General features: G+C 50.1%; 1 protein-coding gene across 3 annotated transcripts in view; it reads left to right on the top strand.

Moving 5' to 3' along the window:
• CPA5 (carboxypeptidase A5) overlaps positions 1–16,567 on the top strand; it is a 55,159-nt gene extending 38,592 nt beyond the window's left edge. For 2 of the 3 annotated variants that reach the window (XM_043463717.1, XM_043463718.1), the window contains exons 5-11: positions 7,298–7,396; positions 7,971–8,072; positions 9,276–9,377; positions 9,723–9,833; positions 10,265–10,355; positions 13,617–13,816; positions 14,674–16,567. In XM_043463717.1, coding sequence (XP_043319652.1) covers positions 7,298–7,396; positions 7,971–8,072; positions 9,276–9,377; positions 9,723–9,833; positions 10,265–10,355; positions 13,617–13,816; positions 14,674–14,970 — 1,002 coding nt within the window. In that variant the 3' untranslated portion in view covers positions 14,971–16,567. Of the gene's footprint in view, positions 1–7,297; positions 7,397–7,970; positions 8,073–9,275; positions 9,378–9,722; positions 9,834–10,264; positions 10,356–13,616; positions 13,817–14,078; positions 14,164–14,673 lie in introns of all 3 variants that reach the window. The other variant, XM_043463719.1, reaches the window with a different exon arrangement.
• Positions 16,568–18,052: the final 1,485 nt, after the last annotated feature.

Consider the following 18,052-nt stretch of genomic DNA (forward strand, 5'->3'; position numbering starts at 1 on the left):
GGGAGGGGAAGGGGCCCATGATTGGCAATGAGGCCAGACCAGAGCACAAAGGGCACCCTCCACCAGGTGAAAAGGTCGAGAGAAAATCCCGAAAACCGTGGGGGAGCCTTCGGAGGGCTCTGACATGATCAGATTTGCATTTAAGAAAAATCCTTCTGACAGTGACAATGTTGACAGTGTTGAGTTGGGGACAGGAGCAGGGAGAGACTGACAGGCAGGAGGGTGGTGAGGAAATTGCAGTGGGCCAGAAAAGAAATTATCTGATTCTGAGTGAGCTCTATTTGCATTTAATTTTTCTTCACCTCCTCATTCTTTTTAGCCCTTTGGTTTTTTTTCTCTTTTTTTTTTTTCCCTGGGATGAGTCACCATGGAAAGGCTTCACTTGAGCAATCAGCTCTGTGGATTTTAATGGCTTTTTTTCTGATTACAAAATTAATAAATATTCATGGTAGATAATTCGGAAAATAGGGGAAAGCACAAAGGAGAAAACAAAAATCACCCATGCTCCGAGCACGCTCTAGAGTAAAATACAATTTAGTGTAAATACTGCTTGGCCAATTTTCCCCTCTCTCCTGGATCATTCCCATTAGCATACAAATATAGAGTTATTTCTCTCATCTTAAAAAGGTCCTCTCTTGATCCCTTCCCCCAACCTCCAGCTATCACCCCACTTCTCTTATTCCAAGAGCAGAACTCCGGGAAATGTTGACTCTACATGCCATCTTCATCCCTCTTCTTGGGTAAACTGTCCACCCCTAGCTTCACCCCAATTGTCACACACAGTGTCACACACAGCTCCCAGGTTCCCTCAGCAGTCAGCTCTGAGTGTGCATCATTCTTCCAGCTTTTAGCCCGACCTATCACTCTCTCCTCTCTGGAGTTCCGGGACACTGCATTCTCCTGGGTCGTCCCATCTTACTGGCTGCTCCTCTGCCCATTGTTCTCCTGTTTCCCAGCTCTGTCCTTCGACCTCTTCTCTGTCCCCTCTTTCAGGATCATGGAATTGAATACCTTCCACCTCCTGAGCACTCCCCTGTTGGTAGCTCCAGCCAGCCTCTCATATCCAATCTGAACTCCAGGCTCACATCTCTGACCATCTACTTGGCATTTCTACCTGGGTGTCTAATTGGCATCTCAGACTTCACAGGTACAAACCCAGCTCTCCTGGCCTGCTCCTCCACAGCCTCCCCCAGTGCAGCAAATGGCAATGCCGTCCTCTCGTCCCTCAGACAAGAAACCTGGAGTCATCCTTGACTCTTTTTCTCACATCCCACAGACAGTTCTTCAGTTCAGTCCAGTCGCTCAGTCGTGTCCGACTCTTTGCGACCCCATGGACTGCAGCACACCAGGCCTCCCTGTCCATCACCAACTCCCGGAGTTTACTCAAACTCATGTCCATTGAGTCGGTGATGCCATCCAACCATCTCATCCTCTGTCGTCCCCTTCTCCTCCTGCCCCCAATCCCTCCCAACATCAGGGTCTTGTCAAACGAGTCAGCTCTTCACATCAGGTGGCCAAACTATTGGAGTTTCAGCTTCAACATCAGTCCTTCCAATGAACATTCAGGACTGATCTCCTTTAGGATGGACTGGTTTGATCTCCTTGCAGTCCAAGGGACTCTCAAGAGTCTTCTCCAACACCACAGTTCAAAAGCATCAATTCTTCTGCGCTCAGCTTTCTTTATAGTCCAACTCTCACATCCATACATGACTACTGGAGAAACCATAGCCTTGACTAGACGGATCTCTGTTGGCAAGGTAATGTCTCTGCTTTTTAATATGCTGTCTAGGTTGGTCATATAACTTTCCTTCCAAGGAGTAAGCGTCTTTTAATTTCATGGCTGCAGTTACCATCTGCAGTGATTTTGGAGCCCCCCAAAATGAAGTCTGCCACTGTTTCCACTGTTTCTCCATCTATTTGCCATGAAGTGATGGGACCAGATGCCATGATCTTTGTTTTCTGAATGCTGAGCTTTAAGCCAACTTTTTCACTCTGCTCTTTCACTTTCATCAAGAGGCTCTTAAGTTCTTCTTCACTTTATGCCACAAGGGTGGTGTCATCTGCATATCTGAGATTTTTGGTATTTCTCCCAGCAATCTTGATTCCAGCTTGTGTTTCATCCAGCCCAGCGTTTCTCATGATGTACTCTGCATATAAATTAAATAAGCAGGGTGACAATATACATCCTTGACATACTCCTTTTCCTATTTGGAACCAGTCTGTTTTTCCATGTCCCGTTCTAACTATTGCTTCCTGACCTGCATACAGATTTCTCAAGAGGCAGGTCAGGTGGTCTGTCCCACAGACAGTCCATTAGCAAATCCTATCAGTTCTCCCTTCTGGTAGAGAGATGTATCTTGCAGATCCTATGCTAGCACCATGGGTCAACACCCCATCAGCCCTCACCTGGAATATTCTAGTAGTTTCCTAACTGTTCTCCATGATTCCACCCTTGCCTCCTTATTGCCTAGTCTCAACACAGCAGTGAGAGGTGTTCTTTAAAAGTATGCAAGTCCTGTTACATCAGTCCTCTGCTTAAAACCCTCCGTGTCTCCCCACCTCATTCACAGTAAAAGCCAAAGTCCTTAAAACTGCGATAAGGTTCTACATGATCCATGTGCTGTCCTGCACTGCTGACTCTTGCTCACTCTGCTTCAGGCACCAGCACCTTCTTGACATTCCTCCAGCTTGCCTGAGCTATCCTTGCTTCAATGCCTTTGGCTAGGATCATACCTCAGGGCCTTTGCACTTGCTGGCCCTATATTGCTGCAATGCTGATCCTGCAAATATCAGCATGTGGCTCACTCCCTCACTGCTTTCAAAACTTGACTTACATGTCAACTTTTCACCTTATGTTAAGTTGTACCTTTCTCCCACATTCCTCCAGTTCCCTCCCTCACTTTTCTTCTTGACACCGTGGCCTTCTAATATCCTATATAGTTCACTTCTTTGTCTTGTTTATCGTCTGTCTCCCCTACCAGATTGCAGGGCTCCCTGAGGGCAGGCAGTTTTGTTTTGTTGACTGCTGTGTCTTTAGTGCCCAGCATGTGCATCACAGACGTTCCTCTGCTGAATGTGTGTGCATGCTAAGTCACTTCAGTCATGTCTGACTCATGGTGACCTCATGGACTGTAGCCCGCCTCTGTCCATGGGATTCTCCAGGCAAGAGCAGTGGAGTGGGTTGCCGTGCCCTCCTCCAGGCGATCTTCCCAACCCAGGGATCAAACCCAAGTCTCTTATATCTCCTGCACTGGCAGCTGGATTCTTTACCACTAGCACCACCTGGGGAGCCCAGTCTGCTGAATAGAAGAGATTAAAATGTGGGATTGTATTGGCTGGGGTCGGGGTGGGTGGCAGCTCTAAAGAGGAGAGAAGGCCAGGAATAGGTGAAGAAAGGAAGGAATCATGGGCAAGCCCCTGAGGGAGAGGCAGAGGCTGGCTGTCTGGGGGGTGAGGGTTGAGGAGGGTCCAGGGGGTGGGGAGACAGGGACAGAAGGGCCAGCCCCTCTGTTGGTCCTGCGGAGGGGAGGGGCAGGGACTGTCTGACTCACCCAAGTGACCACTAATGGGAGCAAACTGCTGTCCAAGTCCTGCAGACACCAGGTTTCTGAGGAACCCAGGTTTCCTGGTTGTGCCCTGTAATGACTATTCCACCACAGAGTCCTGGAGTCACCTCGAGTGTTACTGTTGTCCCGTTGTTGTCCCTCGTCATCATAGCTGGCATTTACTGCGTGCTAGGCAATGTTCTAAGCAGTTTACATGTATTCACCCTTCTAATCCTCACAAGAACACTTCAAGTATGTGTGAAAGTACATGTTAACATGATCTCCATTTTATGAAAGCTCAGAAAAATTCGTAATTTGGAGACCAAGGCACAGAGAACTTAGTCATTTGCCCAAGTCAGTGACAACAAAGGATTTAACCTGAGATAGCCTGACTCCAGGCCCTGGGCTCTTTACTCCTATGCCATCTGCCTCCTCAGTGGTGTCACTGTTGTTCACATGGTGTTTTAACTTTGCCTTTAGGACAGTGAAGTCCCAGTTCAGTCTTGGCTTCCGAAGGGTTCATTCTAACAACCCCAGATCTGTACCCTCCCAGCCCCACATTCCAGCATGGGCATGGACTGTGGTTGCCACCAGCCATGCAGCTACCTCTACAGATGTTAGGCGTGCAGAAGAGGTCAGGGGTGGGTGAGGAGCAGTGACTGCTGTCCTCACAGAGCCGTGTTAGAGGCGTCTCCTGTCCCCCACCCACCGCTTCCGGGAGCTGCTTCCATTTCACATCTGTGGTTGGAGAGAGCTGTGAATGCAGATTCCTTTCAGGTGTCATCCTCACCTTTGGGGCCCTCAGTCTGCTCCCCGCCCCCACCCCACCCCCCCATCTTGGAGGTGCAGTTCTTAATGTCCCCATCCTTCCTTACTCCTGTCATAAATTAATTTACACCAAGGTATTACTTTTTCTGTCAGGTTATGGCTTCCAGGGAGGCAAATGGCTTACTTCTGAGTCTTTTTTTTCTCCAAGAAGCCTGATAGGGCTGTGGTGAGACAAGACTGCATTCTTAGATCTCCCCTCCCCTTCCTCCCCTTCCCTCCCCTCAGCCCTGTGAAGGGAGCAAACATCTGTGTATTTCTCAGGCCAGGACAGATTCATGTTCCTGGAATCCAGGGCCCAGCTGTGAGGGCTGAGCTTTTCCAATTTGTAAGCGGGTGTCACATCCATTCACAAGGCTGTGAGGGTGTTTGGAAAGTTATTTGCAGTTGGGTGCCGAGTTCCCATTTGCCTCCAAGCTGCTGTGTAGAACAAAGGACAACCCTGTGGGAACTCTCTTCCTGTGGGTGCCCCTGGGCTGTGTAGAAAGAACTGGGTCCTCCAGTCCTGTCTTCTCTCTCCTCCATCTTCACCCACCACCTCCACCCCTAGGAAGTTAGTCCTTTAACTTCATGGCGGTGGGACCAGCAGGGGACAGAACCGGCCTTGACTCCGGGTACGTCGGCCCGACCTGCTCTTTCTGCAGCTGCTCACTGCAGCTGGTCGTGCCTGGCCTATGGTGACAGGCACACATCGGTCATGGGGGCTGCTGAGATTTCTGTCAATTTTCTGGGAAGAAGACAAATTTCCTTTGTTAGGACTTCCCAGGATGGTGCTTGTGCCAGTGAGGATTGGGGCTCCTCCAGCCGTCTCTCTCTAAACCAGCAATCCCTGCTTTGCCCAAGTGGGAATGTCCCCAGCCCAGCCAGTTTAGCTAGAAACATCACAACTATAAATGCTACATGTGTAGTTGGTGCTCAAAAAGAAATGAGCCCCCAAACTTTGATTTCCACTCCCATTTTAAAATTTGTGAATTTGAGGAATGTGAGTAAGCCAACAGGGGGAGTGGGGTGAGAGTGTCACCCAATAATGACCTCGGCCTCAGCAGGTGGGGATGGAGAGGGGCTGTCTTCTAGCCCTCGGACTGGAGACTCCATGGATGGCTGCTCCTTCATTTTTAGACATTGGGGCATTTTTGCCTTTATTTTAGTATTTATTCATTTAGAAGATTTTACTTACTGAAGTAATATGAGCACGTTGCCAAAAATGTAAAAATAGAGAAAAGGAAAAATTGCTTAAAATCATAAGCTTTCTATCCTAACAATCATGTTAGCATTTGGGTAAATTTTTTCTGGCATTTTACTGTCTTGTTTTCCTATGCTTGGGGTATTGCCTTTTCATTATTTTAAAGCACTTTTAAATTATAAGAATAGTATGATGGACTTCTCACCTGTTGTTAATATTTTATACATGTGCTTTCTCTTTCTCCCTCTCTGTACAAACACATACACACACACACACACAGATGTGTGTGTGTGTGTGTGTGTGATTCTTATTTGCCTTTAATTTTGCTAGCCAGATGGCCTTAAGGGACATAGTGCTAGAAACTAGGATATCTGGATTTTTATCTCATCTCTGTCCCTTGTTAGCTTTGCTGTTAAGTCTGTTTATCTCTCTAGTTTGCTTTATCTCTAAAACATGAATAGTTAATTCTTGCCCTGTCATCAGGTCATAAGATCAACTGAGATGATGAGTATTAAGATGCTTAGTAAACTAAAAGGCCCTGGCCTGAAGCAAGGCATTGTTAGGATTTACTTGTGACCCAGAGGTGCACGGATTTCCCCACTGGCTCAGTGGTGAAGAATCTGCCTGCCATTGCAGGAGACACAGGTTCAATCCCTGGGTGGAGAAGTTGCCCTGGAGAAGAAAATGGCAACCCATTTCACTGTTCTTGCCTGGGAAATCCTGTGGACAAAGGAGCCTGGTGAGCTACAGTCCATGGGGTGGCAAAGAGTTGGACACGACTGAGTGACTAAACAACAACCTCGGAGGGGCAAACCAGGGTGACTTTGGGTTGAGGGCCTTTGCTTTCCCTTTTGTGGCAAAGGGGCCCAGACCCCTCCCATACTGTAGTCATTGCTGAGTCCTGGGGTGTCTTCCTCCCTGGGTGACAATGTAAGGGTATGAGTTTAGGATGAAGGGCACCTGCCCGTTTCACTGACTCCAAAAGTGGGGAAAATGCACCAGGATGATGTGGGAGGTCAATTCAACTCAGGCACTGTACTGCCCTCTTTGAGGGAAGTACCACAGAAGGACTGAGTGCCAGCTCCCAATTGCCACTCAAGTAAGGAGGCTGCTTTGGCTCATCTGCACTTGTGTTTAAGAAGCAGTTAAAACGGTGAGTGAAAGACTGTTGGCACGTTAGGTAAGATGATTTGGACAGGCTTTTCAAATGGCTTGGACGTCAGCTGTCAGGGCTACTTCCTGGAGTAGAGTGCATGATGTAGGTCAGGTGGGCCCTCTGCTCTCCCAGGGGTCAGTGTACATAGTTCAGTTTGGGCTTTCGCTCAACAGAGCGTTCACAGAGGGCAAAAGCAATGTTGGCAGCAGCCCATGAGCATCTTTTCCAAAGCACTTTGGTATCTGTTATCACATTTTATCATATTGAAATGGGCAAGGCAAGTCCCGATTTTCAAGCTGAGGAAACCGAGGTTAAGGTTCCACAGCAAGTTAGTGGCAGTGGCAGACTTAGGACCACATTCTCCAGACTCCTTGTCCTGTGCTCGTTTGGGAAAAGGCAGGATGAATGCCAGCTTGCCAAGCAGAAGAATCATCCGCAACCTGGCATCTCCTGTTGCACAGCTCACACTCATGGTGGCTCATTCTGCTATGTCGACGCTGTCTTTGTGCAGCCAGATGAGGCAGGGCCCAGAAGTGACTTGCTGGCCCAGCCTCCCCTTCCCTTCTAGCATGTGCTTCTGCCTCCCAGGTGCTGCTGGACGAGGAGAGAGAAGCCATGGCGAAATCCCGCCGGTTGGAGCGAAGCACCAGCAGCTTCAGTTACTCCTCTTACCACACCCTGGAGGAGGTGGGTCTGCCCCGTCAGGCTCTAGACTCTGCTGTCCTCTTGGACCCTCGGGTTGTCCAGACTCAGGCCTCTGGGGCTATAGGAGACTGTGAGCTGATGCCTGGAGAGTGTAGAGCAGACACTGGGAGAAAGTTATTGATGTCTGAATAAATAATCCTGCCTTCAAGATGCTTAGAATCTAAAAGGGGCAGGATGACGAAAAACAACACTGCAAGGACTATGAGATCTGTAAGTGGATTGAAGGGGCCAATAAAATGGAAGTAAGAGAAACTTCCAGCCAGAGACAGCCTTGCAGGCTAACCCTAGGGGACTGAGTAGGCTCAGCACGTGATGCTCTTCCAGGCAAAGGCATAGCCCTGCACGGAGGTGAGAAGTCTGGGAATCCAGGCTGACCACAGCTCCTGCCTTAGACCTGGAGGTAGTCTTTGATTTTTGCAGTTCTTTTAGGTCCTCAAGGGAGGTGGGAAAGCATTAAAGAGGGTGGTAGGATCAGGGAAGGAGAATATTCAGAGAGACCCTGGGGTTTGCTCCCTCCCGGCTTAACTGCCCATCTGAGAAACTTCATTCCTTTCAGATCTATACCTGGATTGACAACTTTGTAACTGAGCATTCAGATATTGTCTCAAAACTTCAGATTGGCCACAGCTTTGAAAATCGGTCCATCCTTGTTCTGAAGGTAAAAGCTGGCAGTGTTGACCACTAGACAGTATGCCTCTGGCATAAGACTGAGCTCATGTGGGGTTGTGACTGGGTGGGAGTCAGCCAGTCTGTTTAGGGAGAGAGATGTGCACGCTCCTGTCCTGAGGTGATGCACAAGCTTTGGGATGGTAGTGTTCAGGGACCCACCCCTTGTAGGTGTGGACAGTTGGCAGTGCAGTGACCCCGGCATGTCCTGGGTCAGGAATCTGGGCGGAGGTTTGTTAAGGAGATGGAACTGCAGAATGGCAGTCATCACCTTGAACTTGGGATGTGAGTGTGAGTGAATCAGCATTCTTCCTGTTAACTCAGCTGCTTCATCTGGTCAATGGGAAGAGAGGTACACAGAGGCCTCATTTACAAATGACTGAGGCCCTCTGGCTTAGGCAGCCCCACGGATAGGCCTGAGTCTATGAGGAGACCTTCTAGCCCTTCACAGAGCCCACTGGAAACACAGTTCCAGTAAACTTGGTGGCAGCAGTGCCCTTGGCCATGAAGGCGGCAGGATAGGTGGAAGTGTGAAGCATACCGGAAAACAATTCCTCGTATGTGCCCTGAAGGGCACTCGGGAGCATGGACCACGCAGGTCATTTGACACACAGCTGTCAGAGAAGACAGACACTGCTGTCCTCAGAAGTGCCCTGGGGGACTCTTCTGAAGGGTCATTTGGTCTTGGCTAACCCGGGACTTAACTTCACCTGTACCTGCTATGATTTCTCATAAGGGCTGGCTGTGTTCTCTCTGTAATGTTGTCTAAGCTCTCGCTACTCAGGGTAGCCCCTGGACCCGCAGGAGCAGAGTTTCTGAGTTTGTTAGAAATTACCAACCTCACCTCTCAGATCTACTACATCAGAATCTGCATTTTAGTAACATCCCTGGAGGATTCACATGTCCTTGAAAGTTTGAGAAGCACTAGTCTAAAACACTTGCAGACCTGGGCAATTCTGTGTTTCTGACTAGATCGATTTGCCCCGCAAGAGCATCACTATGTTGCCAAGGTCCCCACATGTGTGCACTTTCCATGGGCTCCTACACATGTACCTGCTCATATGACCCCCCTCTCAGGAACAGTGAGCCACCCCAGGCACTGAAGATAAATCTGGGGCCTCCTTCCAGGCAGTCTGGGGACAGCCCTGTAGCTGTTGTGGTTCAAACTTGTGTGGGGCCTGGTGCTTTTCCCCAGTTCAGCACTGGAGGTTCTCGGCGCCCGGCCATCTGGATTGATTCTGGAATCCATTCCCGGGAGTGGATCACCCATGCCACCGGCATCTGGATTGCCAGGAAGGTCAGCATGGACCGTGGGAGCTGGGATGGGGTGGAGGGTTGGAGCGGCTCAACTATTTAAGGGCGCCTCCAGTTGAAAACTTACTTGGTTCATCTGACTTGGGGTGCTTTCTGCACACCTCTCCTGTGGAATAGCTGCCGTGTGTTCTGGCCACTTGCAGCCCAGAGCCCCCACCTTCTAGTTGTTGAAAATCCAAGCTTGCGGTTCTTCACAAGGATGAACCTGATGACCTGATGCCACCCCTGCCTGTAGCCGGTGGCTGTACCGCTGTCCTGCTCTCCTCTGGAGGAGAGCCCACCAGGGCCCCCGTCCCTCAGTCTATACCCACTCGGCCCTTTCTTGCAGATTGTCAGTGAATACAGCAAAGACCGCGTCGTAACAGATGTACTGAACACCATGGACATCTTCCTGGAGATCGTCTCTAATCCCGATGGGTTTGCTTATACCCACAGCATGGTGAGAGCACCTGAGAGGGAGGGGCTTAGGGATCAGGGGTCAGCTCTGGGGGGGATGGGGGAAAGAAAGGTCACGGTGTCTGTGGGATGCTCTGCTGAGGTTCCCTGGGGACAGACCCTTTGGGGGCTCCTTGCAGCGTCTCAGTGAGGCAGGCGGGCTGCTCAGGTGCTGTGGCTGCAACTGTTGCCCTCCGACTGCCCGGGGAAGTCCACTGTTATTTGGCTGTGCTCAAGCTTCTCGCCATACCCCAGCTTTAACCACAAAGCATTTGATCTGCAGCCGTGGCTCAGTATGCGAGCCCCATCCTGCCCTAGAGATTCCTTCCTTTCGTCCCTCCCTGTCCCACCAGACCCGCTTCCTAGACGAGGATGTCAGAGGCTCCCACCCAGAAAGGGCTCAGTGAATGAGTCACGTGCCCTGCACTTTTTCAGAACCGCTTGTGGCGGAAGAACAAGTCCAGCAGACCGGGAATCTTCTGCATTGGTGTGGATCTTAACAGGAACTGGAAGTCAGGCTTTGGAGGTACCTCAGTCTGCTGCACCCCAGGGGCGGGGCTGGAGAGAACTTGGTCCTTGGCACGTCTCCCACACAGTCAGATTATGTTGACGCATAAACGGGGAGGCAGAGCACTTAGCTAATGCGAGTGAGTCATGGCCAGGGACAGGCGGGCACATGCCTAGGATTGGCTGTGATATATGGGGAGAGGTTGCATATGTCTGTTAAATGTATACATATGTTAAGCCTTCATGGGAAACAACTCCTTGAATGGGGACTAACTGCAAGGATCAGATCCTAAATATGGCAGAGAAAGGCTTAAGGAGGTCCAAAGTAGTCTTGCTTGTTGTTCAAAACCCAGGATTTATGGTGCCCCCTGAATATCTCTAGCCCTTCCTTGAAGGGAGTATGCCACAAGAAAATGTCTCAAAACTCATTCCCTGAGAACTATGACCTGAATTTTGCCCTCTGGGGAGGCCGGGACCAAGGTTTAAATATAGAATAAGCTAGTTTCTTATCATCAACACTGACTTAAGCCTGGCTTTTATTTTCGGTCCAATTACTTTGTGACCCTGGGCTGTTGTGTATCCACAGGGCCCTGTGATCCTAGGGAGGAGTGGGCAGCTTCCTCCTGGGTTCCCTTGGTGTTCTCATTATCTCCCTTTCCATGCCAGGGGCATAAGGACCACATGGGGAAACTGAAATATAGACCAGTATGAGAACCCTGGGAATGTAGCAGCTTGATGGGTGGGATGCTGGGTCTAACCAGGACAGTCTCCAAAGCGGAGGGTTAAATAGGTATAGCCCTTGTCCTCCAGATGTGGCTGCCACACTATACCAGGAGTCAGAGTTTAGCTCCACAGGAGACAGTGCTATTGAAAAACAGATCTGCAGACCTGTTTGTTGGCTAACCCAACAAGGCAGAACATTCTAGATCCAGATGCCCATTGTTTCGAAAATCTGGCTTCTTTGAATCCGTTCTGTGAAAATAAGGATAGCTCTGAAGTCTACAGAGCAAAGCCATCAGCCCATAGTGTAGGGGTTGCCTGAGAATCGGGGTTGTGCTTGTAACTGCTTGTGTAAGGAAACACAGCTGTGTAAAATTAGGCATTTCCATCTCCAAATAACCAGACATGTGTCCCAAGAAAGCATCCACATGGGCCCCTTAGAACTGGCTGAAGTGAGTGCCTATCTACCCTGAGACAGACTGGCTAGAAGAAAGACAAATTACCTCTTAAAGAAAATATCTTTTGTGGGTTTCACCGCAGGGGGGGAAAAATCAGTATATACACAATGTGGAAAAAAAAAAAGTGGAAAAAAAAAAAAGCCCAGAGGGGACAAAAAGCTCCCATAATCCCACTGCCCAAAGATTACTGCTTTTAATAATTTACCGTGTCCTTCCAGCGAGTTCCCCTTGCTACAAATTACATTTTTGAGAAGGAAAAATAAATAGCTAATGAATCCATTAGCAGGTACTTGTGAAACAGGCAGGCTCGGAGGACTTTGACTGTGAACGTCAGAGAGAGGCAGGCAGCTAATTCCCATTTGGTCAGGGGAAGATTAGTTTATTCTGCTTAGCTCAAACCAGAACTAATGGCCTGAAGTGTTTCTCCATATTTGGGCAAAGCCACCTGGTCGTTGGCAGGGGAACCGCTTTCCATGCGTGGGCTGCAAACGCAGACAAAGCTTGCAGCCTCCCCCGCTCTGCTCATCTGTTGCTATTTGTCATTCATCAAGTGTAGCAGGTGCAGAAGCTCCCAGCAGACACAACAAACAGGGCCGCTGTTAGTTGGGCCAGCTCCAGCCCACCAGGCTGCTCCTACCCCTTCGTTCCCTGCAGGCACACCCCCTTCCAACCAGGGTCAGTCCTCACCCCCGGCGAGGTCATGCAGACCAAGAGGGGATGCGCTTCCAGGTGACAGAATTGCCTCTGGGCCTGCCTGTGGCCAGAAATAGCGAGTATCTGGTTAGTGACTCAGGCGGGAAGATTTTGTTTACGACTTTATTATTGCCTTAATTTGATTTCTGCATAATAAGTAATCTGTAGATCATCCTTCCCACCTATACCACCCTCACCTGCACCCTTGGGGAGCACCTGTTTGCTGCGGTCCTAGAACAGCATCTGAACCAGTCCATGGGCCAGCCCCCCAGGTCTGCAGCCAACTCATTGCACTGGAGGTCAGGGGGGTGCTCTGGCATCCTCAGGAGGCTTCAGAAGTTGGGCAGCCCCTGGCTTCTGGCCAGGCTTCTGTGCAGTCATTTCAGGGAGGAGAAGTGAGAGCAGGGCCTGGGATGCTCCTTTCATGTGTTCCTAACCCCCGAATCTTGACCAGCCCAGCCTAGCCCTCCACCAACTGGCCACTGGGGAAGAGAGGAAAACAGGAGAAGAAGAAAAGAGATGGGGAGCAAAGAATCTAGTAGGAGATGGGAACAAATGAAATTTGTGAGCAAAATAGAGGCACAGTTGCTCTTTGCCCTCCTTTCAACTTAGGTCCCCATTCAGAAGAATTTTCAAGAATTTTTTTGCATCTGTGCTTCCCAGAGCAGTCTTAGGCAACTATGGTGATCTATTCTCTTTTCCCAGGTCCAAGCCCATGCTGCCCTTGGGTTGGCACAGCTTGTGCAGACACTATATCTGAGCACTCAACTGACCCAAGCCTTCCCCATGGAAGTGGAGGGTCGGCAGAGAATGGTCAGCTCACAGAGGTCACTGCTCATAGGGGAAGCCAGGTTGGAGACCTAGTGGCAACTGCTGAGGCAGGCCTGACTTTCGAATGGAACCAGTCAGGACTTAACTGAAAAACAAGCTAAGGGAGCACCCTGCAGGGCCACAGAGTTGCTGAGTTGTGTGGCAACACTCTGATGTTTTAGACCAGGGTATGCAGCAATAACAAGCATCCCTCCAAGTCTCAGTGGCCTAACACAGTAAAAAATTTATTTTTCATGTCCATAAAGTCCACTGTGGGTAGGTGAACCTCCTTGATGGCTGTCTTCCATTGATGACAGAGAGATCCAGGACACTTCTCCATTTAGAGGTTTTTTTGTTTTTGTTTTTGTTTTTTGCTTTAACCACGCAGAAGAGAGTGTCGAGAAGTCATACTTGCTCTTAGCCTCAAACTAGCGGTGACACATCATTACTGCTCACGTTCTCATTGGTCAAAAGTAGCCACATAACCTCAACCAAACTGCAAAGAAGGCTAGGATTAGAGAGGAATACAGGATATTTTGTGAGAGTCTTTCCCATGGCTGGGAATTTGAACCCCGTGGGTGCCTTTATTCTACTTCCAGGAAATGGTTCTAACAACAACCCCTGCTCAGAGACTTATCACGGGCCCTCCCCTCAGTCAGAGCCAGAAGTGGCTGCCGTCGTGGACTTTATCATGTCCCATGGGAACGTCAAAGCTCTGATCTCCATCCACAGCTACTCTCAGATGCTCATGTACCCCTACGGCCACTCTCTGGAGCCTGTTTCAAACCAGGAGGAGTTGGTGAGATTGGCTGCTTAGGGCTTGGGGGAGGCACCCAGCAGACTCTCAGCTGGCCCCCTGGTAGGGAGCAGGGTGGGGGTGAGGGGCTTGTTCTCACGTGTGATCAAGTTCACAACTGGAGATGCTGTGCTTCCTTCCCGCAAGAGCCATCTACACATTCAATTTCCAAGACGCCTAAGTCCCTGGCTCTCAGCAGCTGGTGAGGGTGTGTGTGATGGGGTGGGGACCCACTGCCTCTCACTCTCTGGATTGAATCTTGCAGTACCATCTTGCCAAGGATGCAGTGCAGGCCCTGTATGAGGTTCATGGGATCGAGTACATTTATGGCAGCATCAGTACCACCCTCTGTGAGTGAGCCGTCCCCTGGCTGCTGCTCCTGCAGGCGCCCCATCTACCTGGGCTCAGGCAGGTGTAGGCTCTGCTGGCTGGCAGGCCTGCTTGGCCACAGGGCTGTGCCACAGACGCAGCGGGGCTGGGACAGAGCTGATTTCCACATCTGAATACAAGGGTGAATGGTGGTACCTAGACCCAGCACCCACTTCTCTGAAGCATTAATTAGTGCACAGCCCCTGATGGCTGGCTCACTGTGATGCCCCTTAGGGGTAAATATCCTAAGTCTGGTGGCCTCCAGGAGCTTTCATTTTGCTAGAGCAGAGCATGCATTGGGTGAGCAGGGTGTGGCCCAGGTTGAAGCCTGGGCCAGGAAGCTTGGTGTGGTCTGGGATGGGTGGGGGTTTGGCCTCCAAGGCCCACTGTCTTTGCAGGAAGCCTCTGTACCGTGTGACCACACCCTGTTCTTCCTCTTGGGGGGCATTTCTTTGCGACTTCACTTCGCTTCTCTGCCCGTTTGTCCCCAGATGTGGCCAGCGGGATCACAGTTGACTGGGCCTACGACAGTGGCATCAAGTACTCCTTCAGCTTCGAGCTCCGGGACACAGGGCGCTACGGCTTCCTGCTGCCCGCCGCGCAGATCATCCCCACGGCCCAGGAGACGTGGATGGCCATTCGGGCCATCATGGCGCACACACTGCATCACCCCTACTGACAGCACTGCTGAGGGGAGAGCCAGAGGGGTAGCTTTCTTTTCCGAGGCCTGGGCTCTTCCTGAAACCCAGGTTATGGATCCCTTCCCCATCCCTGCCCTGACTCCTTAGGAAATAAAAACAAATTTGATGAGGCTCGGTGGCTTCTGGTGCTGGCTGCCACCCCTTTGGGCTCAGGAAGGGACAGGGCCTTAAAAGTGCCTCTTGGCCTCCTACGCACCCAGGAGTACGGCGAGACTAGCAGGCATTCCCTTTCTCCCTCTTACAATGGGCTCGGGGCCAAAACAGATAACACACTCCTTGGAGCTACCAATATCCACATTATCCCTTTGGCACTTAAATGTTAAGGGGACCCTGGAAGGGGCAGTGTGTGATCTGAAGGAGCGGATCTCCAGGGGTGGCGTTTCTGGCACCCTGAGTGAGAGGTGGGTACAGACATGCAACCTCCTCTTCCTGCCGCATTTCCCATCCTGGGTAGGGAGGAGTTGTTCATTTTGGAGTGACCTGTTCAGAGTCCCCCACTTCATCACCCAGATAACAAAAGTGAACAAGTCACTGGTTTGTGACCTACTCTTCCTGGGTACCCTCATAGGCTCCCTTGGTCTTGCGAGCGGAGTTGCAGCCAGTCAGAGCCAGTATAGCAAAGCACTGCAGATCCAGAGAGAGAGGTCCTCTTTCTCCTCACATAGTCGTCATGGTTGTCATGCACTGAGAAGTTAGTCCAGGCAAGGCCATTTACTGAGAAAGCACTTTATCTCAAGGAGAGATTCTGAGACACAAATGAGCTGCCTTCTCCCATCCTCAGGCTGCCTTGTACCTTTTGCGTTACCCCATCACTGGGGAGCAGGGATAGTGGGTCTGTTTGCCCTGCCTTCAGGGGCAAGCAGGCACCCCCAAGAACAGGAGGTCAGCTAGAGAGCTGAGTGGGCTTGTGTAAGTCTGAGGCAGAAAGCAAGACCTTCATTTGCAAGGGCCAGACTTTTGCTTTGTTGTTGCTAAAGGACTGTGGGTACCAGAGAATGGATACATGTATGTGTATGTCTGAGTCACTCTGCTATGCAGTTGAAACTTTCACAACTCCAATATAAAATAAAAAGTTAAAAAAAAAAAACCAGAACTGTGGGTACCCACGAATCAGCCCCTGCAGGACACAGAGTGCAGGGTTTTACAGACAGGGAAGAAATGGGGGGATGATGGGAATAAGAGCAAGTTCTACTTCCCATCCAACCTGTAGAAGAAGACAGAAGTTGGACCAGTTAGTGGAAAGAGAGCATCAGTGGTAATCACAGCCCTAGGTATGGGCCATGTCCAATATGGTGCCTGAGCCAAAGATTAACAGTGGCTGAGCAGGGGGTCTGGACAGGTGATTAGAGGCAGCCATATGGCTGGGTACACATCAGTAATGCAGCTGTTGAGAGCTCTGAGCAAAGAAATGAGGTTGGCAGTTGAGAAGGCCTAGGGTAGAGGCAAGAAGGCTGAGCCGACGGGCCATGCAGCCAGTGGCCGTGATGGCACGGTGGGCATGCCTGTGTCCAGGGCCAGCTGTACCTCGATCATCTCCAGGAAAAGGGCCAGCGACAGAGGAGGAAAGAATCCTGACTCGGGCTAGAGTTTCCCAAAAGAGACTTGAGTTTTTGTGTTTTTTTTTTTTTTAAAGCTGGAAGCAGCCTAGAATTTCCAAGCTGAATTTTTCTGCTATTAACAGAAACCCGAGGCTGTTGGCTAAGTTAATATAAGCTATAGATAAATAAAGCAAGTCATACTTTTGCACACTGGAGTCTGTGATTATAACTTTTATGCCCTTTGCACAAATATTTTTATTTCAGCCTTGAGGGGAGGATATTCCTGGTATATAGACTCATTAATAAGCTCAGATAAGGAGAGCGTGATTTGGAGAGGTTTTAAAGGTCATAAAAGGCCACACAGATTGAAAGTTGGAGATTTGAACTTGGGTTTGTCTAACTCCAAACCCACCAAGTCACCATTTGTCTTAGTGTGGCCTGGGGCAGAATCTGTAGGGAGTCATTTAACATAAAGGTGGTTAGGTTCCACCCCAAGACTGAAACAGACTCTCTGGGGTAAGCCCCCAAATCCACCTTTTTACCATCTTGTCCAGAAGGTCTGAGGTTTCTTAAAGGCTGAGGACCTCTGATCCCTGCTCCCCTTACTCCCCTGACTTGAAGGAACATGTTCAAGTCTCCCAGGGACACCTGGGGCTTTGGGCCTCCTACCCTCTACTGCTATTAGGGCCAGAGGTGGCTAAAACACTGGGGAGCCAGTCACCCTTCTCCAGAATATTTCCCAGGGGCTGCCTTGACCCTAGCCTAGTGCAGTGTAGTCTGCAGACCGCAAGCATCAGCATCACCTGGGAGCTTGTTGGAACGGTAGATTCTCCGGCCACCCCAGCCCTCCTGAATCAGGATCTCTGAGGAGAGGACCCAGGTGATGCTAAAGCCTAATCGGAGAAGCACTGTCCTAGAGGCAGCAGGATCTGGACTTTGATGGGCTTCCCAGTAACCGTGAAAATAATCAACTCTCTCTGGCACACACTACACACTGGGCATGTTTCCAAGGATTCAACCCATTGCCTCCTCACGGCTCCAAGAGGTAGGACTATTACTGTCTTTCATTTTCCAGAGGAGGAAGCTCAGACTCAGACTGGACATTGGCTTTTAAAAGGCACACAGCTACTGAGTGACAGGCCTGGGACAGGCCTGCAGGTGACCCTAGTGATGCTCAAAGCTCTTCAGGACCAGGGCCAGGAACTCATTCTCACAGCCACGTTGGCAAGATCTCTGTGCAGCCAACAGGCCCTCTGAAGTTGAAGCTGAAACTGCTTTCCAGAGGGGGGTCTTCTTAAAAGGTAACTTCTCCCTTAAAAATCCTTCAGTGACTTAAAACCCGCCCAAGGTACTGCATGGCTGGCCCCGCCAGGCCCTATGAGGTGGCCAGCCGTGCCTCACCTTTGTTTTAATGCCTCGTTCATCAGCCCCAGCCTCACCAGTTTTCTCTCAGTTCCTTCAGCTCCTTCCCAGCTAGAGGCCTTGCACGTGTTGCTCCTCCTTGTCTGGAATATTGTTTCCTCTTCTTCTTCCTTCATGTGTCCCACTCCTTAAGATTTCCCCTTCAGTATAATTTCCTCACTAGTCCTTCTCAGAGCACCCACTGGAAGTAGATCTATTATTTCCTTTTC

The sequence above is a fragment of the Cervus canadensis genome, chromosome 3 (genome assembly GCF_019320065.1).
Source record: "Cervus canadensis isolate Bull #8, Minnesota chromosome 3, ASM1932006v1, whole genome shotgun sequence".
Classification (NCBI taxonomy): Eukaryota; Metazoa; Chordata; class Mammalia; order Artiodactyla; family Cervidae; genus Cervus; species Cervus canadensis.